This window comes from Martes martes (genome assembly GCF_963455335.1).
Source record: "Martes martes genome assembly, chromosome: 10".
Lineage (NCBI taxonomy): Eukaryota > Metazoa > Chordata > Mammalia > Carnivora > Mustelidae > Martes > Martes martes.
In genome coordinates, this window is record NC_137898.1 from 18905252 (window position 1) to 18930152 (window position 24901).

General features: G+C 44.5%; 1 protein-coding gene across 1 annotated transcript in view; it reads right to left on the reverse strand.

Annotated features, from left to right (window-relative positions):
- The window catches only part of CSTPP1 (centriolar satellite-associated tubulin polyglutamylase complex regulator 1), a 140247-nt gene that overhangs the window by 13159 nt on the left and 102187 nt on the right, over positions 1–24901 (reverse strand). Inside the window, exon 4 of the mRNA XM_080817433.1 lies at positions 7640–7724. Within this exon, the coding sequence (XP_080673559.1) occupies positions 7640–7724 (85 nt within the window). The remainder of the gene's footprint in view (positions 1–7639; positions 7725–24901) is intronic.

Consider the following 24901-nt stretch of genomic DNA (forward strand, 5'->3'; position numbering starts at 1 on the left):
GGGCAGCCTGATGTAGGGCTCCATCCCAGGACCCTGGGATCATGACCTGAGCCAATGGCAGATGCTAAACTGACTGAGCCACCCAGGCACCCACCACAACAAAAAAAAGTCGTGAACTTTTTTAGATTTGCTTAAATTGCCTCAACGTGATGGGACCAATTTGTCCCGCACCAGCACTTTCTGAGAGTTCCCCATCCTCCCCAATGCCTGTGCTACCAGACTTTGGACTTTAAAACTTTGGTCATTTGATGTGAAGTGGCATCTTGATTTAATTGGCATTTCCCTGATTCCTAGTGAGTTTGGGCATGAAAATATGCACATATGCTTAGGAGCTGTTAGGGTTTTCTGTGCCTGCTCAGATAGGCCTTGGATAATGGCTTGGATTAGTTTTCTACTTTTTTGTCTTTTCCTTATTGATTTGTAGGAGTTCTTCATAAAAACTTTTTTAGACTAACAATTCTGCATACCAATCTATTGTTAATTATACACCAAAATATCCCTTTTTAGTCTCTGGCTTATCTTTCAACTTTGTTTATGCTATCTTTCGTTGAGCAGAAAATTTTAAATCTTTTTTTTTTTTTTTTAAAGATTCATTTACTTATTTCAGAGAGAGAGGGCAGGGGGGTTGGGCAGAGGGAGGGAAAATCCAAGCAGATTCCCCACTGAGCACAGATTCCCACATGGGGCTCAGTCTCAAGAGGCATGAGACCACGATCTGAGCCCAAACCAAGAGTCGGATGCTTAACTGACTGAGCCACCCAGGTGCACCTTGACTTTCTGGATCTTAAGAATTCTTTTACCTGCTAGCCATACATATATTTTCCTCTATTTTGTAAGTATTATAGTTTTGCTCTCCACACATAGGTCTGTCATCTATGTGAAAGTGGCTTCTGAATATGATATGAAGTAAGAAACTAACTTTATTTTCTTCTATGTGAGTAACCAATTGCCCCATCAATGCTTATTGAATCATCTTTTTCCTTACTCCTCTGCAAGAATACCTTTTTATATGTCAAGTTTTTATAAATGTGTGGGTTTGCTCTGGTCTGCTAGGACTATACTATCTTAGCTATGATGGCCTCGTAACTAAGTCTTGATAGCTGTTAGGATGTGTTTGTCTCTTACTAATCCATTAGGCCACAAACTCAACATCTCTTCCTCCTGGAAAAGCCTTTCATGAGTCCCCAGGTTAGGTCTCGTCTCCTGTTTGTATGTTCCCACAGCACTTGGCACTTCATTTACATAATGTCTGTGGCTCTGTCAGTTTGTAAGTTCCTTGAGGTATAGAATGACATCGAATTTGCCTACCGTTAGCCTCTCCACAAGCATAATGACCAGCACATAAGAGGCACTTGATAAATATTTGGTGAATGAAAGAACGGAGACGGAAAAGATGGCCTGTTTTGGCAAAAGACCTTTTGGTGGCAAGTTGGGGAAGATATCTAGGCAGAAAGATATTTCCAGGCAGAGACATAAAGAAAGACACCAAAAAAGCATAAAACTGTCTCCTCCGTGCATGCCGTTAAGTCGGGAAGATAGTAGATGCTCAGGAAACATTTGAACAATGAATTTGGCTATCACTCCCTATTCACTCATTATAATTTTTTTAAAATAGGTGATATTTTTTGAGGGCTGTGTGACAGGCGTTTTACATGGATTATTTCATTAAGTCCTAAAAACTGTTTTATGGGGCAGGTGTTATCATTATTTCCATTTTACAGATGAAGAAACGGAGGCTTAGAGAAATTGCTCAGTGTCGTAGGCCAGTAAGTGAAGGAACTGGGATTTGAGTCCAGAGCTGTCTGGCTCCAGCACCCGAGTCCTGCACCATTAGGTATCCAGCTTCTGTGACATAGTGGTCAGCTGAAAATGACCCTCTTAAATGGGGGTGAGTTGCTATGTCTAGAACCAGATTCTTTAGGAGCTTGTGTGTTTTCGGGTCACTGTGTGTATTTTTTTTCTTTTTAAGATTTTATTTATTTATTTATTTGTCAGAGTGGGAGAGAGAGAGAGAGCGCACCCACAAGCAGGAGAGAGAAGCACGCTCCTTGCCGAACAAGGAGCCTGATGCGGGACTCCCAGAACCCTGGGATCATGATCTGAGCTGAAGACAGTGGCTTAACTGACTGAGCCACCCAGGCATCCCGGGTCACTGTGTGTATTTAGCACATAACCATGATAAAAGAGGTTCCCGGGTAAACATGTATGACTCACCAGGGAATCTGGCCTTCAGTAGGAAGTGAGTTAAATCATGTTTTACATGACAAAAGAGAGAAGGAACTGTAATTCCTTTGGGTGCAATCAATTCTAAAATGCCAGGATGAGGGGCGCCAGGGTGGCTCAGTCTGTTAAGCGGCTGCCTTCGGTTCAGATCATGATCCCAGGGTCCTGGGATCAAGTCCCGTGTCGGGCTCCTTGCTCAATGAAGAGCCTGCTTCTCCCTCTCCCTCTGCCTGCTGCTTCCCCTCTCTTAATCTGTCAAATAAATAAATAAAATCTTAAAAAAAAAAATGCCAGGATGAGACTGGCCCGTGATGCCCTGAGTCAGTACTTTTCCCAGTGTTGTCCCAGACGGTCGGCATCACCTGAGAAACTTCTGGATTATGAATTTTAGAGCCCCACCTCGGATCCGCCAAACTCTGGGGATGGAGTGCGCCATCTGGGGTTTCATAAGCCCTGCAGGTGACCCCGTGTCACCTGCACCTTGAATGGGTTCCAGGGGTGTGATCCTCTTGGCACAGGAGGGAGGAGGCCAGAGCCTGCACGCTAATCACAGGCAGTTCTCTCTTTACAGACTTTCTGTCATATGCATATTATTTTCTGACTGTTCCGAAATGAAAAAAGGCCAGAAAAATTGCCTTAGGGAGCTGAGGAAATTCTCATTTATTTTATAAAAATCCGGTAATAATAATGCCAACATTATTTTAACAGCAAGACACTATTATATATTGAATGTCTATAATGTGCTAAGCAATATATATATATATACAACAAAATTATATATGTGTGTGTATATATAATATAAATAATATATATCATCTTATATAACAATATATATAATATAAACACACATACGTACAATTTTGTTGTTGTTAAAACTTACACCACCCTATGAGTTAGTTACTATTAGTCCCCATTTTACAGATACGGAAACAAGGCTTAGAGAAGTTATGAGAAATCCTCAAGGTCATCCAGTTAAAAGTGCTCCGGTGGCATGGACCCCCCAGGTCTTTCCAAGGCCATGATGCCTGTGCTCTTACAGGTCAGGGTTAGTACTACTACGTCCAACATTGAAAGTTTACTCTGTGCCAGGCATTCCTTTAAGCGCATGACATACTTCTTCAATTATTACAACTATCATTATTTCCATTTGACAAATGAGGAGACAGAGGCCCAAAAACATTAAATAACTTTCCCAAGGGCACAAGCTGGTAAACTGTGAAACCAGGATTTGAACTCAAGAAGTCTGGCTCCAGCTGCATGCTCCTTGCCTTGGGGAAAGCCTCCCTGCGCGTGGAGGATGGAGACAGAGGTTAATGCCCGCCGCTGCTGCAGGAATGTGTGAGGCAGAGGGCATCTGTGGCTAGGCCTGTCCTGCATCCCATTTGCTGTCTTTCCTTTCCTGTGCTTTCTGCTTATACCTGCTGCCCCCCTGCCCAGCCCCAGTGCTTGCGGCCTGTAAGTCAGGCACATGTGGAGACGCCATGCCCCTGAACAGGCTCTGGTGCCCAGCTGTTGTGGATGACATTCTCCTCCGCACGCATGATCACAGACTGGAGCCTCCTTCTGTGGCCTGTCCCCAGACCTCAGGGCCCCGAATCAAGGCAGCCCAGCCATGAGACGGGAGAGTGCAAGGCCTCTTCTAGCAATAGTAATTGCCTTGGAGGCCCAACCACCCCCCACTGTGATTTTGATCAGAAGCCTGGCCTTGTGTGTGAGGAAGTTGGGATCTTGACCTTCAGGACAAAATAAGAAAAGCTTAAACAGTTAGAGAACACTTTCTGGGATACATACAGTTTTCTCTATACACACACCAGCTGGAGTGGAGTGGGTAAAAAATGGCATTGAGGAGGCAGGGTTGACACAGAAGCCTGAGACACAGGGAGCCAACAAACTTCCCCCAGGTCTGAATTCACCTCTAATTTCATAGGAATGGCCCTAGGCCCTTCTGTTGTTTAAATTTGCATTCCCAGAATCCCCTCGCACTGCTACTGACAAGGACTGGCTACAGTGCTTCCTCCTCAGATGGAAAGTCTGAATTTCCTATCACACAACAGGCACCTTGGTGAGGAGGGGATGAGCTTCATTGCTGGCCACAGCCAGGGCAACACTACTCCAGAGGTCGGTTAGTATGTGTAACTGTAAGAATCCGTGAATTGGAGATGGCTGAGTTACTTCTGTTGTAAACTCGAAGGCTTACACGTATCAAATTGTTGGGAAGGGAATAGAAGGTGGGTGGGGCAAGTGCAATGCTATGGCCGCTGGGGGCTGACAATCGTTCGGAAGGTCACCCTCATTAACTTGCCACCCACCTTTCAGAAAAGGAAGACAGAAGCCAAGGGGAGATGTCACAGAGAGGTGGCAGGCAGTGATGGAGCCCAAGTGACCTTCTAAGCCCAATGCTAAGCTCCTTGAGGAGCAGGAACTGTATCTGCCCATCACTGTACCCCCAGTGTACATGAGAGCTCCCAGCATGAAATTGGCCCTTAAGAAACACTGGACGAAATGAACTACTGACCCCTGCTACGACAGGGACAAACCCCGAAAACATGATGCCAACTGAAAGAAACTAGTCGCAAAGGACCACATATTGGATGAATTTATTTTAAAGATCTAGGACAGGCACATTTATAGAGACAGGAAGCTGATTAGTGGTTGCCCAGGGCTAGGGACGAGGGAGGGACTGAGGAGTGATGGCTAAGGAGTGCAGGATCTCTTCTGGGGATAATTAAAATGTTCTAAAATTGATTGTGGTGATGAATCCAAATATTCTCTGTGAACATACTAAGAGCCATCGAATTTTATACTCTAAGCGGGTGAATGACATGGTATGTGAATTGTATCACCAGAAGCTATGAAAAAGTTGTGATGAATTGGGCGCCTGGGTGGCTCAGTGGGTTAAGGCTCTGCCTTCGGCTCAGGTCATGATCTCAGGTCCTGGAATCGAGCCCCATATTGGGCTCTCCACTTGGCGGGGAGCCTGCTTCCTCCTCTCTCTCTGCCTGCCTCTCTGCCTACTTGTGATTTCTCTCTGTCAAATAAATAAATAAAATCTTTAAAAAAATTGTGACGACTATATAAATGAATGGACAAATGAATATAGGATAGAGTTGCTGACTTTTGTTCTTGGAGTTACTTAGAACCATGGACTATTAGAACCATGTAAAATGCCTGATAAGGGAGATCATGCCTATGTTCATTCAGCCAGGAGACATGTATGGAATGTGTAGCGTGTATCTGGGTACTAGGTGCTCTGCTGAGCGACAGGGGTCCTGCAGCAGCCAAGACTGGCAAGCCAAGACCCTGCCTGACCCCATGGAGTGCACACAAATATACTCTTCCTTTTCTCCTTTTCTCTAGGAATTTTTTAGTTAGAGATCATGGTGGATTTTTATCACTCAGTGATGTGGAAATCATAGTACAATCTTTAAGAGTACTGAGTTCCCCCCCTCAAAATTTTGGGGCTGAATCTTCCTTAAAATGATCTGACCCCCAAGGGGAGCTATCATTGGAAATCTGAAGGTAACTCTGCTTGGTTGCTTTTACTTATTTATTTATTTTTAAAAGACTTTATTTATTTATTTGACAGAGAGAGAACACAAGCACATAAGCAGGGGGAGGAGCAGGGAGGGGGAGAAGCAGACCCCCTGCTGAGCAAGGAGCCTGATGTGGGACTCCATCCCAGGACCCTGGGATCATGACCTGGCTGCCTTTAAATTGCAAGAGATAAAGATCTCCCACAATCTATTTTCAACTATGGGGAAAAAAAATCTAAATCTCCTTTGGCTGGCAGGCAAGTTAAAATGATAAAAGCTGAACTGCAGATTTGGCAGTGGCTGACTGGCCCCGGAAGAATAAGTATCCACGGAACAATGAGGAGAAGATTTGGGGGCACATGATCACAAAACATGTTTTGCACGTGACCAGCAAAATCAGCCCATGAGCCGTGAACCACAGAACAGCCTGCCCCAGTATGAGGCTGGTGCCCATTGCTGGTGGCAGAGGACTAGCTGGCGGAGGAGCTGGTTGGCTCATTTTAGAAGGACTAGGATGTTCTTGGGGTAGTGCAGCCAATGCAGCTGTGGTTTTGCTGGGTTGAACCACTACACAGAAATGGTTTCACCATATGAGCAGGAAAGAGCATGAGGAGGTTAAGAGCAAAGTCTCTGGATTCAGGCAGCCTTGGGTTCAAGTCATGCCTCTGCTACTTCCAAGCTTTCAGTAAATTCAGGCCACATACTTGATCTCTTTAAGCCTCTACTTCCTATTTTTTTTTTTAATTGAGTTACATCAGCTTCCTCTTCAGTAAAATAGGAAGGTAACAGTTCTTGTAAGGATCAAGTGAGATAATTAAAATAAGTGAATTTAAATGAGACAATGAAGGTAAATGCATATATTATGATTTAGGTAAGATGGGCATTTCAAATACTATTATTAAGGCTTTACTTTTTCAGAGCAGTATTCAGTTCACAGCAATGTGGAGGGGAAGGTGCAGAGATTTCCCGTAGGCTCCCCGCTCCCATCACGCACGGCCTCCTCCGCTGTCAACATCCCGCACTGCACCCGAGTGCGACGTTGCACAACTGATGAGGCTACACAGACACGTCGTTATCACCCGAAGTCCGTACTTTACGTTACCCTTCGCTCCTGCTGTTGTACGTTCTATAGCTTTGGACAAACGTATAAGGACGGGTATCCATCACGTGGAGTACGATATCGAGGGTTTTCCTAAACATCCTCTTTTCTGGCAATTTTAGACAACACAATTTTTGAAATCCTTCCATCTGTCACCTTAGCTCAAATTCTGTGTTAAGGAAAAGTTAACGAAGGCATAGTCCAAAGACTTCACTTGGTTAAAAAAATGAATGACTGTGAAGCCAAATGCAGAAATTAGGGGGTTCTAAACTATTTCTGCCAAGTCTTCCTGGTTCTGGACAACTCTTAAAAATCTTTGGGCAGAAATAATACAATTTACCCTTCCTTCACAAGGGCTTTATCATCTTCATGCCTTTCCAGTCTCCAGCCTCACTCCTCTCCTTCACTGGTCGCTGCCAACTCTTGCCCTTTGCCTTCTCAGAATATCCTCTAGAGGTTTCTCTCTCTCTCTCTCTCTGTGTGTGTGTGTGTGTGTGTCTGTGTTTGCCTCTTCATCTCGCCACCCCTCAACTCTATCTGCAGACCCGAAGTCTCCCCACAGAAACCACAAAGGATCATTTGGTTTTCCTTTGGCAACAGCAGAAAGGGAGTATTACGTTTTGGGGCAAATCCCAAATAGACCCCCCGACAAATGCCAGTTTCTCCCTAATGGTTTTTTAGTCTACCTAATGGTTTGTTTGTTTGTTTGTATACATTTCAGGTTTCTCTATGAAGCCGTGGCACACAGAGCTGCTGAGCTGGCTTCTAGAGCCCAGGGACGTACCTGGCCGCTTTCTGCGTGAGCTCCAGTGGGAAATCCGGGCACAGCAGTTGCAGCAAACAGTGATACTCTCTCGTGGTCAGCAAATCTGAAGTTGAAATGGAGAGGAACACGTTAGGTGTCTGTGTGGGAAGGCCCGTTCCTGGGTTTCAGACCTCATTGCGGTAGAGCTGCTCTTACAAAGGTGAGTCAGTGTTAGGGGTGCACTAGCCACCAACCTCCAGCCGTGAGATTTTTAAGATCACTGTTTCTACAAAGGTCTTCCTGGGTGGAAAGTACCCAGCTACAACATCTGGGCTAAAGGAGCTTCACTGGTTTGAAAAATGGTCGGGCGAGAAGGGAGCAGGAGTACCTTGATCAGCCTTCTTAGTTTGGTTTTCCTTGTGTATGAAAACCCACAAGAATGAGTCGTTTCAAAGCTGGTTAAATCTGCTGAAAGTCTCTGGCATGGTAATGTTCACCACAACATGCCCAAAGACCATCCACAGACTATCTGGAAGCACTAGTAAGGCAAACTCAGTCTTGGAATATATGGAGAAGAATACATCATAGCAACCCACAGGACTTATTACTCTGTCATCCAGGATTGCACACAATCTGGTCATCCTGTTATAAGAAGCCAAGACAAATGTTCAAGATACACCATCAAGGCAACCAAATGGTTCCTGATATACAGAAGCAGTGCTCTGGGAGAGATGAGCCAGGATAAGGCTCTGTTAGCCCATCAGAAAACCCAGAGAGGTAAATCTCGGGATCCCAAGGGAGAGGACATATACTGATGTTAAAGGTTGTTTTGCTACTGCATGGACCAAAGCCAAAGGTTTTAGATCAGTCAGGCGGCAGCAATCCACAAGTACTCTGTACACCAAAGCATTTCACATATGGGAGGACAAGCTAATGGTAAAGCAGGAGCAAGCAACCTGGAAGCCATCCTAACTGGGAGAATGAGTGAGAAGAGGGAATCCAGAGGCCATGGCCACATTTGGGGAATGAAGATGATGATCATAGGCACTTGGTTTCTTTGGACCTAAGTTAGCCCAAGCCACAGGAATCCAGATCTCCTGCCCTGCTAGTTTGGTTGATGCTTTTCCAAGATAAAAACCCCAAGTCTCCAGAGAGAGGCCTGGGCTCCTACTTCTTTTTCATCAAAGCTCAATTCAAGGTGGGGGCAGAGAGTGAGACTAACCACACTGCCAGAGTCAGGGACACCAAAGCAACAGATTCAGCGTCAATGTAGGTCAGAGGATCAAGATGGCTTTTGTGGCCTTCGTCTTGGCCACAATGGGGTGTGCACTTTCCTCTCCTAACTCGTTTGACCTCGGGCACAGCCTGGTTGGAGGTTTTGTTCTCCAAAGGACGGAGGAAGAGCCCCTCATGGTCTCAGAGATTCGAGGTAAGGGGCAGGAAAGGTGAAGGCAGGGGAGAAAAGCTATTGAGCCTAATGGGTTCCCACATTATTCTCACTCCAGAACTCCCTGTATAAAGAGGAGGGATTTCTGGCAGGAAGTAAATCCAGGAATACCTTGGAGACACTGTGGGTTTGGTTCAGATCCCCTCAATAAAGCAAATATCTCAATAAAGTGAATCAAATGAATTTTTTGGTTTTCCAGTGCATGTAAAAGTTAAGTTACACTAAACTGTAATCTATTGAGTGTGCAATAGCATTATGAATAAAAATAGTATACACCTTAACTTAGAAATATTTTATTGCTAAAAAAATGCTAATCATCTAAATAAATAAATAAATAAATAAATAAAATCTTAAAAAAAAATGCTAATCATCATCTGAGCTTCCAGCAAGTTGTAATCACTGATCACAGATCAGCATAACGTTAATGAAAAGGTTTGAAACATTTCAAGAATTACCAAAACATGGCCCAGAGACTCGAAGTGAGCAAATGATGTTGGAAAAATGGCGCTGATCAACTTGCTCAATGCAGGGTTGCCACCAACCTTCAATGTGTAAAAAATGCAATGTTGGCGAAGCACAAAGCTGCCTGCAAAGGAAAGTTCTATCTTTGAATCACCATTGATTTCCTAGGCTAAGCTTTGGTGGACGTATCTAATATCATTTTTGGGGTCCAAGTGTTTCACAGAAATCCACATTTGTCCCCCCAAATTACCTACAAGATATCCTTGGGAAGATAAACCAGGTAAAGGAAAATGAGAAGTCCAGAGAACTGTGTAACTCTCATATTAGTCAAGAAAAGACAGGGCTGGGCATCAGTTTCAGCCTCCTGGTTTCCAGACCCTCAGCTTTCTTTAGGATTTTTTTTTTTTTTAAGTTTTTAAATTTATTTGACAGACAGAGATCACAAGCAGGCAGAGAGGCAGGCAGAGAGAGGAGGAAGCAGGCTTCCCGCTGAGTGGAGAGCCCGATACGGGGTTCGATCTCAGGATCCTGGGATCATAACCTGAGCTGAAGGCAGAGGCTTTAACCCACTGAGCCACCCAGGCGCCCCAAGGATCTTGATGATATAACTCATGAAATTCAAATACTTGCTTCCAAGGACAGAAGAAAAACATAAAAATCATTCTGTATTTCTCTAAGGCAACAACACATCTTAGAAATACTAAATACATCAGAATAACAGAACACACCACGTTCACCACTTCTAGAACTTGACTTTCCTAAACGTAAAATGAGGAAGATAGTCAGATAAAGAGATGAATGAAAGTCCAGGCAAATGGAGAACTTCTGCCACCTTAATTGTGAAAAACAGTTGTGTGTGTTTTTTTTTAAGATTTTATTTATTCATTTGACAATTAAAGATCACAAGTAGGCAGAGAGGCAGGCAGAGAGAGAGGAGGAGGCAGGCTCCCTGCTGAGCAGAGTCCAACATGGGGCTCGATTCCAGGACCCTGAGATCATGACCTGAGCCAAAGGCAGACACTTAACTGACTGAGCCACCCAGGTGCCCCAAAGATAGCAGTTCTACTTCTATTAATGTAATGGCTGGATAATATCAAGGCCCCATGATTTTGAGGGAGAGACATCTGCTACTTGGAGACACTCCTCAGTTGTGTAGTGGGTAATGGGGGGCATGGTGAGTGGCAAGTCTTGTTCTAAAATCAGAACATTGATGAGCAAGTAGAAGTTGTCCCCATCTTGTCCTGCAGGCTGGGGTTCAAATCTCAGCTCTGCAATTTACTGGTTATGCAACCTTGGGCAAATTGCTCAATCTCTCTAAATCTCAGTTTCTCATCTGTAAAATGGGAATGATGATGCTTACCTTTCAGGTTTGAAATCAAGATTAAAAGAGATGATGTCTATAAAGTAGTTAGCAGATTGTCTAGAACACAGTAACATGAAACAATGGGGGATATTTTAGTTTTGTTTTGAAATCCTGGGGGCAAAGACAGGAGAGAAGAAGAGGAAGGTGCTCCCTTCTGAGTTTAAATGCTTAAACACCCCGGAGTGGTTTGCCTTGAGAATTCTGTTAGGTTGCCTGAACCAAATCTGTTTTTATCTATTTTTTATTTTTTTTCTTAAGATTTTTTAACTTATTCATTTGAGAGAGAGAGAGAGAGAGCACGCACCAGAAGGGGAAGGGTCAGAGGGAGAGGGAGGCGCAGACTCCCCGCAGAGCGGGGAGCCCAGTGCAGGGCTCTGTCCCAGGATCCCAGGATCATGACCCAAGCCAAAGGCAGATACCCAACAGACTGAGCCACCCAGGCGCCCCTGAACCAAATCTGTTTTTAAATACTCTTTTGCAGTAGCCATTTGTTTACTATCACTATGGGCCTCCTCAGCTCCAGCCACTGTGTCATAGCAACGAACAAGCAGTTCCCCACCTCCCGAGGCTTACACTCAGACCCTAGTTAACCCTAAATGCTCACTTTGGGCCCTCTAAGAGCTCTTCAAGATCTCAAAGGCCCTTTCAGGCAAGGCTTTGTGCCTCAGGAAAAATGGTAATGAGACTGAAGAGTCCCGGAGCCCTGAATTAGCTCACTTAACCTTCACAACAACCTTATGAAGTAGACTCCATTATTCCCAGTCCCGCTTCACAGATAAGGACATGGAGGCTTAGAGAGATGAAATACAGTTGGTCCTCGAACAATGTGGGGTTAGGGGCACCGAACGCCTGTGCAGTCAAAAATCCCCGTATAACTTTTGACTCCCCCCAAAACTTAACTACTCATAGCCTGCTGTTGATGAGAAGCCTTACTGATAACATAGTCAATTAACTTATATTTTGTATGTGTATTCCTATACTGTATTCTTACAATAAAGTGAGCTAGAGAAAAGAAAATATTAAGAAAATCATAAGGGGAAAATACATTTACAGTACTGTACTAAAAAAAAAAATCCACGTACAAAGGGACCCGTGCAGTTCAAATCCGTGTTGTTCAAGGGTCAATTGTCTTCTATCTGGTGAGTGAGAAAAGAAGCGTCCAGAGCCTGGGGGATGGGAAGGGAACATGGCTTCTCAGGGTGAAATCCTAGACTGGGAGGGAAAGATGGGGGTGTGGGGGTTGGGGGGCCTTAATACCGACAGCCAGCATTTTTCTGAGCACTTACCACGGGCAGACACTGTTCTTGCAAAGGTTTTCCTGTGTCGTCTCATTTAATCTTCATTATGGTTATCCCCATTTCACAGACACAAAAACCTCAGGTCATGGATGCTTACAAGGCAGAAGTGGAATTCAAACTCAGGCAATTGGGCTCCAACGTTTACCCAACCAACATTTTCAGCACCTTGATCTTATCAGCCATAATGTGGGAAGGCTTAAGAGCTTGTTTTTCCCTCCAAACAAACAGCAGGAACTAAATAGCTCCAGGTGAACTGGATCAAGGAGACAATTCAAGTGAATTGGGATTTTTTTTTCATGTAAGAAGTTTAGTCTGAAAGGTTCTAATTACCGTCAACAGGAAAGACTGTAGCCCCAGCAGCAGAGCCAGTGCTGGGCCAGAGGCCACGGGAGGGTGGAGGATGATTACACCTGCGCTCCGGGCCACGCCCGCCATTTCCCAGCCCCGCCCACCTGCCCGCCGCTCCTCCTCCTGGCAGGTGCAGGAAAGCTAAGGGGTTTGTACCAAGTGGTATGTATCGACAGATGCCTTCTCCAAAGGAACCCTACGTCCCCAACCTGCAAAGCTTCAACTAGCAGGTCCTGAAAGTTCAAAGGCAAAGGCCTTGGAAGGCTTTGGTATAAGATCAAAATTAGAACACTCTCCACAAACTGGAGTGTTTCTTTCTGTGGGTGGTCAGAGCTGTTAAACATTCTTATTTTCCACCTTGTAATAGTCCCAAAGACTGTGTGCCTGGCTCTGCACCAGAGGTTTCTATGTTCTTGATCCTCTCCTTTCCAGAGACAGTATGGTGTTGCACTGTGGCTCATAGCATGGACTTCAGATTTATCCCGTGGGTCCAAATCTCACCTTTGCCACTAACTTCAAATTACTTGACCTGTAAGCTCTCTGTGCCTCAGTTTCCCCACCTATAAAATGAGGATAATGATAGCACGACCCTCATACAGGTTTTTTTTTTTAAATAAAGGTTTTATTTGTTAGAGAGGGAGAGGGAGAGAGAGAGCGAGCGCACAAGCAGGGGGAGCAGCAGGCAGAGGGAGAAGCAGACTCCCCGCTAAGCAAGGAATCTGATGCGAGGCTCCATCCCAGGACCCTGGGATCGGGACCTAAGCCGAAGGCAGATGCTTAACCAAGTGATCCACCCAGGCGTCCCCATCATACACTTGTTGTGAGTTAATATAAAGTTCTTAGAACACTGTCTGGTCCATCAAAAGCGCTGCTAGTATTTGCTAATATTATTTTAGAAATAAAGAAACTAGGGTTTCTTTAACTAAGGTTAATTGCCTTCTCAAGTAAACAGAGCGAGTCGGAGGAGGGAGAATGATGATTCTGACCGAAGCTTGTGTAGCTGCTAAGGTCCTAAGAGTTCTACTCCTGCAGGTGGGAGCCAGCTGGTTTGCGGAGGACTCGACTTCTGATGGTAGGACCATTCATGCCAGGTGACTGACAGACTTCCTGTCGAAGTTAAATATACAGATACCCTCCTGTCGGGCCACATATAATTGCACAGGGCAGCTGTATTAGTGCAGTGCCCAGACTTTGTAATCAGACGACCTGGCTTCAAAGCCCGGCTTCACTACTTAGCCGCCAGTGTGATTTGGACAAGTTACACAACTTCTTGGACTTTGGTTTCCTCTTCTTCGAAATGTGAATAAGCACAGTATCTACCTAAAGCGATTGTTGTAAAAAATCAAATAAGGCAATTTATTATTTTTAAACATTTTTTTAAAGTAACCTCTACCCCCAGTATGAGGCTCGAATGAACAACCCCGAGTTCAAGAGTCACATGTGCTTCTGGCTGAGCCAGCCGGGCGCCCTGAGGCAATTTAAATATAAGGCGCTTTTCTGAAAAAAATTATTGAAGTGCTCAATAAATGGTAGGATTATTTTATAATTATTAACTAATAAAAACGTGGAGTCCTGAATTTAAGGAATCTTTAGACTTAACTTAAAGCCCTTAGCACAAGGCCTGGCACGTAGTAGTAAATATTCGTTGGAGGAACGAATGAGTAAAAACAGGCATGATATAGTGACCCAGAGGAAAATTCAGAGGGACCAATTTCTGGTTACCACGTGAACACAGAGTTGGGAACTCTCCATGCACAGGAAGCACGTCTACAAATTTAGGGGAACATGAGAAGATGCTAGGAGCTCTAAGTGCTGAAAGTGGGGAATGTCTTGTTGGGTAGGTACCACAGCTCTCGGTGAACACACCACATCCTGGCAGGCGGACGACATTCCACGTGCTTGCTGACTCCAAGCACCTTCTTACCAAGTGCTCCATCCAGTCAGCTTCCCTATTTGATTTCACAGGAATATATCACCAACTTTATCATGAAAATCAGAGGAAGCCTAGGGTTTACTTCACATTAATTCACTTTACCACTGTTACAACTCTAGCACGAATCCTGTAGTTTTCAGGATAACCAGGCCTGATGCAGAATATTCTTTTCTTGGTTCCCTCCACTCTAATCATAGAGGGGGGTAGGTGAGGTTATTTTGGCAAAGAAAAGGAGTCTAATCAGAAATGAACTGGTGCCCAAGAAACAGGGCTAACTTGTTCGTACCTCCTTCTTTCTTGGAAAAGAAGGATGAAGATCTTCTCTTGTCTTTTCTACATCTGGTCTGCCTTCTTGCTGTGGAAATTCCTGTCTCTGAAGCTCTGTGGGGGCAGCTTAGTCATCTCTACATCCTCCTGGAAGACCACCATGTGTGCCCACACATTTGCTCAGAAGAACTGCGGTCGGAGACTCAGACGCCTCTGCCCTTCCTGGGAAATGGTGCCTTTTCCAGGGTCAGAGTGGTGTCATTAAAGGAGACCAGGGGAGCAGTGCCCGCCAGAAGGAACTGGGGCCATGTCTTTGTCCCTTACTCAGGGAAAGCCTTTCCCAAAACTGAATCAAGTGGGGTCCAAAGGACGGGGGATGAAGTGGGGTTTGGTCTGAATTGATTTGTGTGAGTGCCTACATGTTGACGGCTGGGTGAGCTTGGGCTAGGACAAGAGCTAGAGATAATGAAATGCTACCAAGCTGTGGGGAATCCCAGTGGACTGAACAACCCCTAGTTGGTTGGCTGGATAATCTCAGTGGGAGGCCACAGAGGCCAGAGAACACCACAGCCCATGAGCGGACTCTCCAATTTTCAGTTGCAATTGTTTTTATGTTCTTTTATGCCGGGCTTATGCTCATTCTAAATGGCACTCACCCTCAGCCAGCCTGCTCTGCCAAGAGATGCTCGGAAGGACACGGGTAGTTAGGGGCATGACCACACCGCCCCTTCCTACCCCCAGGGCCCTGAGGCTTTGGTACCAGTTCGCAGCTGAGTAAATACTTCTCAGTACTACTCGGCAAGGCGGGGGAAGGGAGTGAGGGAGAGTGGGGAGGAGGGGAGAGGAAGGAAGCAAGACTGTCTGACAGCTTCACTCTCCATGTAGCATGTGGTCCCACCAGTCACAGGAAGATTGCTAACAGCCTAGAGCCATGTTCCTGTCAAGCAAAGCCCCAGAAGAAAAGCAGGCCATGCTCTTAGATTTTGTCTTTTTTGACAGCACTGTTGTTTTATATTATAAATGGAGGGCAGTGATCATTAGTTCACCGAAAGGGAAACGATTTTATGAAAGGAATGAGAAGCCCTGGCTTCCATCGACACCTGTGGAATAGAGGAGTTGGGCCATTATGAACACTATCCTTTGCCAACCCATTACTCCCCAGAGCATGTTTAATGCGTTTAATCAGGGGCAGAGAGCCAGATTCTTTCTTTCTTTATTATGACTAAGCCCAACATCAAGGGACTCTTTCTGTTTGACCAGTATGTGCATTCTAGGCAAAGTATTAAACCAAACATAGTAACAATTACATGGCAATTTTTAGAAAGAACAAAAGAGACTCCCCAGGAATTGTTTATATTATCAAAGATTTAATGAAATGTGAGCATTTCTAATCAGGGTCTGAAAATTCTTCCACGGGGACTGTGTATGGCACAGCCTGGCCATCTGCTCTGGTTGTGTGGTTAAACATGGGCCTTCCCTAGCTCCCACTGTGGGACTGAACCACAGGTCTGATCTGATCTGATAAGGATCCCCCATACCACGTTAGACCCTCTCTTCTGCTCATCATGGTGGAGCTGTTGGGAGTTCGAGGACCAAGGCAAGGCTTGGCTCTGGGGAGGACGCCGTCTCGGGCAGCTTTGGTGACATGAACCACAGCAGGCCACGCATGGCCGGGGCGGGCAGCCATATGGCGTTGTGGAAGGAGTCATCAGTGCCAGGAGAAACGAAAGCCTCTCTCCAGTAGCAACAGGGCTGGCCACTCTGGCACGAGCACAGTCTCCTGACAATTTATTGAGGAAATGGGAGGCAGCTTTGGACACCAAAATGCACAGCCGGATCTTGGCACCGTAAGCTCTCGGAAGGCCCAGCAGCTTCTCAGGGAAGCTATCTCAAGCCTCGAATCTACACCCATTCACATCTTGGTTAGAGACCAGCAAGCCGAGCTCTGCCAGGTGTTGCTACTTGACATTTTTGTTGGAAATAGGAAGACAGGAAGTGCCCCGTGCCGCAGAGACTTCAGAACCAAGGTTGAATTCTTATCCAGGGAGAAGCAAGCACTGTCTCAAAGTCCTGTGACCCAAACCTGTTCTGAACCGAACAGAAATGGTCCAAGAGACACAAGAGGTGGGGCGGAGACGGAACTTCAGTCCTCCTCCTGGTAACTGGGGATGAGAGGAAACGTCCTGTCCTCTCAATGGTGGTGTGTCTGGAAAACCTCACTCAACCTTTGAGAAAGAGGCAGTATTTTAAATTTCCTTGAGTTTTTATGACCAGAATGAGGGTTTTCATGTTGTTTTGAAGGGAGGAAAGGTCTGTTCTCCCACAGACACATGCTATGACATAGAAGAACTCAGCCTGAGCTTTGCAAAGAACTAACCACATTATTCTGGGTACAACTCTTCTGGGCCTCTGTTTTCTCACCTTTAAATAAGAAAGATGTGCTATGTGAGGGTTGAAAAATTTTCTTAAAACAGATCAACTTTTTCCCAATGGAAATCTTATAATGAAACTCAATGTATAATGCAGGTAGAAACAAAACCTTTATTAAAAAAAGGATTTTATTTATTTAAGAGAGAGAGAACATGAGCAGGGTGGGGTGGGAGGCAGAGGGAGAGGGAGAAACAGACTTCCCACTGAGTGGGAAGCCCAATTTGGGGCTCAATCCCACAACCCCGGGATCATGACCTGAGCCGAAGGCAGACGCTTAACCCACTAAATCACCCAGGCGCCCCAAACAAAGCCTTTCTTACCCAACCCTCGCCTCACCTAGCCTAGAGGTGCAAGGGATAAAGTGGCTGGGAGAGAAGGCCTGAGACACTGCTTTAAAAATTCAGAGCTGTCTGGAGGACGGTTAAAAAAGCTGTGACTCTGACTCTGAAGTGGGACTTACCCACTGACCGCTAAGTGCCTGCGCCAGCTGGGATCCAGATCCTGGTTCTTTGGCTAACCAGCCATGTGACACTGAGCAAGCCACTTAGAAATAAGAGTGAATGTTAATACTAACACCAGTGATAATAGTCTGCACAATACTGATACTAATCGTAAGGAGTTTTTGAGAAGATTAAAATAGATGATTTAAAAAAAGAGAGCCTGGGGTGCCTGGGTGGCTCAGTCCGTTAAGCGGCTGCCTTTGGCTCAGGTCATGATCCGGGGTCCTGGGATCGAGTCCTGCATCGGGCTTTCTGCTCAGAGAGGAGCCTGCTTCTCCCTCTGCCTGTCACTCTTCCTGCTTGTGCTCGCTCTTTCTCCGGCAAGTAAATAAATAAAATCTTAAAAAGAGATAGAGAGAGAGAGAGAGCCTGGGGACGCCTGGGTGGCTCAGTTGGTTAAGCGGCTGCCTTTGGCTCAGGTCATGATCTCGAAGTCCTGGGATTGAGTCCCACATCAGGCTCCTTGCTCTTAAAAAAAAAAAAAAAGAGAGGGAGAGAGAGAGAGCCTGGCAGCTATGTTGGTGGTAAGCATAACATAATATACAGAAATAAATGTCAAATCACTACATTGTACACCTGCAACCAATGTCACATTATGTGTCAACTACATGCAAATAAAAAAAAATTAAAAAGAGAGATAGTAAATTAAAGCGCTAGTATATGGCCCAGGGTAAGTATTCAATAAACAGTGCCTGCTCCTGTTATCACTCTCCTGCTTTTGCACACAGGTGGGATGGCACCTGCGTCACAAAAGGCACAATTCATCCAAGTCCTCCAGCTCCAGCCAGTGGGTGGCTAAAACAATCTTATTCCTTATCTCATGTTTATTTTATCTTGCCTTTGTTCTTACTGATGAGAGAATAACAGACTTCCTGCCTGAAGGCAGGTGCACACCACTTTCCTGGAGAGTCGATGCACTGCCAACCCTCTATCATCTCAGACTGAAAAGTACTGATGAGTCACATTTATAGAGAGACTGGATAATCATAAAAACCATTTTCATACACATTATCACTTTTGATCCCCCTACGAACCTTGAGGGGCAGGGGAGGAAAATAGTATCATTCCCATTTTTATAAACAAGGGAAATGAGCCTCAGTAAGGGACAAAAGCACCAAGTAACTGGCAGAGCCAGGATCTAAGCAGGGCTTCTTTTTCTGGGTCAAGGCCTCCTTCCACTACCTGGGCTGGTTCCCTATGATGCCCTTTCCTTCTCGCTATATGGACCTCAGCCTGCTTTTACGTCTTCTATGGGTGAAAAACAGCCAGCATAGTGAACTCCATAATGAGAATGCAATGAATGATAGATGCTACTGCTGTTACTGTTAGTGTTACCGTCAATATTTAAATCTGCTCCCAGCTAGTTCATCTCTTTCTCTCGTCCTTCTCCTAGCTGGCTCCTAGGGTCAGATGTGGTCTCCCTGGCTCCCAGCTTCCTTGCTGCCCCCAAAACAAAAGGACAGACCCTTTCTAATTTAGGTGACTTGCTGCTAATCTCTATAAGAAAATAGAGAATGGAACAACAAAAATAATACACATTTGAAGCCATTATAGGCCTGTGTCTGCAATTTTAACAGGACTGAACACAGATTAGCAAGAGAAAAGCATACTTAATGTACACACAAAAATGCTTCCAACTACCTTTCTACTTTCCAATTTAAAATCAGGCTGATGGGATGCTTGGGTGGCTCAGTCGGTTAAGATCTGCTTTCGGCTCAGGTCCTGATCCCAGGGTCTTGGGGTCTGGCTCCTTGCTTGGCGGGGAGTCTGCTTCTCCCTCTCCCTCTTGCCCCTCCCCCCCAGCTCATGCTCTCTCTCTCTCTCTCTCTCTCTCTCTCTCTCCTATAAATAAATAAATAAATGGATGAATGAATAAATAAATAAATAAAATCTTTTAAAAAATCAGGCCGACGGTTTGGATGGAATTTTATTAGTATTAATTAACATCACTTTTTTTTTTTTTTTAAGATAATCTCTATGCCCAAGGTGGATCCTGAACTCATGACCCTGAGATCAGGAGTCACACGCTCTATTGGCTGAGCCAGCCAGGTGCCCCTGGGATGGAATTTTAAAAAGCTATCAGCAAAACTGATGACTTGTCTGAGAAAGCAAGCCACAGAAAACAAAAAACCAACAAAAGTACTTCTCTGGGCTTTCCACTGTCCAAAGTAGCCATAGAATAAATAGGAAGTGGAAGAGATTATGCATTTGATTTGCTTAAAACGCATTTTCCTTCTCTTCTAAATAAATATGAAAAGAAGCAGTGGCTAACAGTTACTCACTAAGAGAGAGCTGAACCAAGACACACTAAAAATAAAAAAAAAAAAAAGCAATCTAAGTCCCTGGTTCTGGATGATTGTGTGAGTAGAGGAAGACTGTTGCCAGCATGTAGGCGTATTTATAAAGACCACAGCCTGTTCTCTCGTCAGAATCCACTAACTTCCACCAATGATGACGGATTTATGGCTACCCATCAACTAAAAAAATAGACTTAAGAAACAAAAACAGAAGGAACCAGAAAGAGGGTTGGATATAGATAAACACATACATCTCTTCAGATGAATCCACCTTTGTCTTTCCTGCTGTTTTCTGTCTTTTGTGGGCACATATAATGTACCCTATCTATAATTATATGTATATGTGTGGCTAAGTGAAAGAGGCAGCTAGAGACAGAAGAGGCCTGACTTTTTTTGGGGACTGGAAGTGGCACTGGGATGGGAAAGGAAATTGACGTTTGCTCTTACTGTTCCTTAAAGCCATGAGGTTTGTTTTTCAAAGTATGGCTTTCCTGGTAAAAGATTCTTTGCCTGTAATGTGAGGGAATCACTCATCTTATTTTAATAAAAATGTGAACCAAGTGATAGAGGCTCTGCATCCTGGGAAAGGACACAATGGTTAGGCTTTCTGAACCCTGATCCTTATCTTACAGTGGGACTGGCAGGCATACAAAAAGAAAGGAAAAAGTTCAAAAATATTCTGGTGGCATCAAAGGATGGACCCACCCAATTTCTTTCATGCACGAGTATGCTAAAAGACAAAGTCTGGTGTTATGCCCTGGGGTCTGGACAAGGTGCCTAGTTTCCTCATGGATGGGTGGCCTCTAATTGGCCACCAGCTCCTTAAGTCTCAGTTCCCTCTTCTGCCTCACATGTAAATGATCTGGGTCCATTGGACTAAGTTAAATAGACCTTAAAGTATTTAAGGTTGTATGCCCTTTTGACCTTTCGAATTTTGCCACCTTCACGGCGCCTGGGTGGCTCAGTTGTTAAGTGGCCAGTTCTTGATTTTGGCTCAGGTCATGATTTCCGGGTCCTGGGATGGAGCCCCTTGTTGGGCTCTGTGGTTAGCCAGGGAGCACGCTTGTGGATTCTCCTCTCCCTCTCCCTCTCCCTCTCCCCCTACCTGGCTCACGCATGTGCGCGCGCGCGCACACACACACACACACACACTCTCTCTCTCTCTTTCTCTTAAAATAAATAAATAAATAGGGGGCCTGGGTGGCTTTGATGGTTAAGCGTCTACCTTCGGCTCAGGTCATGATCACCAGGTCCTGGGATCAGGCCCCACATGAGGCTTCTGACTCAGCAGGGTGTCTGCTTTTCCCTCTCCTTCTGCCTCTCCCCCTCCCTGTAATCCCCTCAATGCTCTAACTCAAATGAATAAATACAATCTTAAAAATAAATAAATCTTTGAATTTTGTCACCTTCATGTATAACCCACTTGAAAAATGAAGAGAACAAAACTATCAACACTAGGATGACATCAAAGAGTCTTAAAAAAAAAAGCATAACCATTCAGAATTTTTTTTTAAAAAGTACAAACTTTTTATCTCAATAATCCTCAAACTTTTTGTCTCAATAATAATCCTCAATAATCCTTTTTGTCTCTATTTGAATCTAAGATTCTAGGATTCTTTCACTGTAATTCTCTGTGGTTGAGGCAGGAGCACAAAGAACAGGTAGGGAATGATGTGATTACAGGTAGCATGGAATTTGCTAGAAGAGTGGGAATGCTACGAATCCGTGTTATTGCATTCTGGTGTAGCACGCGTGGTAGCTAAGAACGGAGATTTGGAATTAAGACGGACCTGGTTCAAAACGCCTCTGTTACTTCCTAGCTGTGTGGCATGGGGAAAATTCTCTGAGCTCCAGTGTTCTCATCTGTAAAATTGGATAATGCTTCTTGTTTCTCAGGCTCTATACAAAACGGGGACCCCTGCTATTGCCCTAACTGCATCTCCTTCAATTCATTTGTTGCTCAGGCCGTTCCAGTCACACTGGCTTCGTATTCCTTGAATATGTCCAGCATGCCCTTGTCTTAGGTTTTTGTATCTGCTTTCCCTTCTGCCGCAAATCCCTGCATGGCTCTCCCCTCCGTCAGGTCTCTGCTCCAATGCCATTACACAGCAAGGCCACCTCTGGCCACAGTATTTAAAACAGCGGAGCTCCCCCATTCCCTGCCTCATTTTCCTGCTTGATTTTTCTCCCTAGTACTTACTGCTGTATGAGCTACTGAACATTTTTAAACGAGATTACCTATCTCCTTGCTAGAATGCAAGCTCCCAGTGGGAAAAGAATTTGCCTCCTTTATTCTCTGTTGGTTCTCAATATGTAACTGTTGGAGGAGCAAGACTGCTCTGATAATTAAGGGAACTACTGCTTAGGAAATTCTTCACACGCACTGGCTGAGACAGAAATCGGCTGGCAGAGTTTTGTTTGGCTTGAACTGTAGTTTTTTTTTTTTTTTTAAGATTTGTTCTTGGTTCTATTATTTATTTATTTATTTATTTATTTTAGAGACACAGAGAGAGTGGTGGGGGTGGGGGAGGAGGAACAGAAGGAAAGGAGGGAGAGGGACAAGCAGACTCTGTGCTGAGCATGCAGCCTGACCTGGGGCTGGAACTCATGACCCTGAGATCATGACCAGAGCTGAAATCCAGGCATGACCGGAGCCATCCAGGCACCCCTCCACTGTATTTTTTTAAATTTGGGGCTAAAACATTAGAAAACTCAAGACATTTCCTACAATACAATCTAGATTCCAGATCTCTCTTTTCTAAAAAATCAGAGGACCTGCAATAGCAGGCCAGCATTCCTGCACGGCCACGAAGGGCTAGGGCTGAGGCAGAGGCTAGCTGTCCTTGGAAGCCTGCCACAGACCCCCTGCAGTGCTTCTTCCGTTACCTGTCTGGTTATTGCCCGCACCCGACTTTTCAATCCTAGATGTAGAATTTCTCCGGAGAAGCATTTACAATAAAGATTTAACTCATGTGACTAAATGAGTTTACAATGAAAATACATAAACTTAGATGACCTCATAACGTTAAGGGGAAAGAGTGAAATAAAAATTGTTGCATATAGTACGATCACATCTTTGCTTTAAAAGAAAACAAAAGGAAATAAATTTGCATAGGAAAAAGAATGGAATATATTATATTAATAATATTATTATTAATATTATTAGTATTAATAATGGTGGTTGACTCTGTACTTGGGGATTACGGGTGCTTTGTGTTTTCTTACAATTGGAAGACTAAATAAATAGTTGCCCAGATTTAGGGTATGAAAATTATATCTCAATAAGGTGGCAGAAGAAAGGAAGGGAGGATGGAAGGACGGAAGGAAAGAAGGAAGGAGGGAGGGAGGAAGGGTAGGAGGGAGGAAGGGAAGGAGCCACCTAGAGAAATTGGTACCTTCCTTCAGAAATTGATTTCCGTGCTCCCATTTTCAGTGGTTCTGTGTTCCCCCCTCTAAATCACCTTGTTTTGTCTGCAATGAAAAGGAGGGTACAAAGCTGATCATCACATTTTATAATCCTTTATATGCTTCTGGATCTTATTATACTGCCCTTGGTCCTTCCTTATATATGCTCACGGTTCAGGCTCACTGGGGCACTGTAAAGTTATACATCGCTTCAAATGAGAACAGGGGAGAGAGGAAAAGAAAAGCACTTATCAAAGTCAAGGCTAAAACTGATTAGTTACAATACTAATGACATCTTATTTTCCTAATTTCTAGTGATATTGATCGATGTTGTTCCTTTCTTTCCGCAGCCCAAGACGATTCTCTGTTTCTTTCTGGAAACAGTGTGGCCAAACAGAAGGGAAGGCTCGGGAGACTCGGAACCCTGTGCTGGCTCTGCTGGACTGCCTCACAGGAGCAAACTCCTACTCTTTAGGCCTTAGTTTCTTCATCTGTAGAATGGAGATAACCATCAATCGTCTACTTGAGAGTAAAAAGGCCAGATGTAGGGGTGGCTGGGTGGCTCAGTGTGTTAAAGCCTTTGCCTTCGGCTCAGGTCATGGTCCCAGGGTCCTGGGATCGAGCCCCACATCAGGCTCTCTGCTCCGCAGGGAGCCTGCTTCCTCCTCTCTCTCTCTCTGCCTACTTGTGATCTCTGTCAAATAAATAAATAAAATCTTAAAAAAAAAAAAAAAAAAGGCCAGATGTAGGATCCTGTGCTTTTCCCAAGGCTCTTTTAAGTTGTGGAGCCACAGAAAGTACGAGCTTCCAATGCTAAGAAAAACAAAGACGGTTTCTCCAGGCGTCTGTAGCCTGCAGAATAATATCTAATGTATCTAAAACTTAATAGGAGATCTCAAATATCTAAATGCCAGTAAGTGTCTAAGTATGCAAAAACAGATGTCACAAAGTTCACACACATAAAGCTCTTGTGGTTAATCTACCTTCCGAGGTAAGCTCTGATTAGACTCAGAGTTTTAATCACTTGGCCATTTATTTTCTTTTGTTTTCTTCCTAAAAGATTTTATTTATTTATTTATTTGAGAGAAAGAGAGAGAGAGATAATGGGAGAGAACGAGCCTGAGAGAGGGAAGGTCAGAGGGAGAAGCAGACCCCCTGCTGAGCAGGGAGCCCAAGATAGGACTTGATCCCAGGACTCCAGGGTCATGACCTGAGTTGAAGGCAGTCATTCAACCAACTGAGCCACCCAGGTGCCCAGCCATCTATTTTCTAAGCTCAACACAGACCAGACACAGTAAACTGGGGGAAGAAAAGGAACTATATATAATAGGCAGGTGCAAGGACAGCAGTGAGTAAGCAGGTGTTAACAGCATGATCGGAACATAGAAGTCGGAAAAAAATATTTTAAATGCAATCTGGATACATTTAGAATACACTTCAGCAAACCGGAAAGGCAATGGTGTTTCCCAGCATAATACATTACTTTATGTTTGTTAGGATGATACTTAGATGCCAAGATAAATTATATTTAAGAAGGCAGGGAAGGGTATT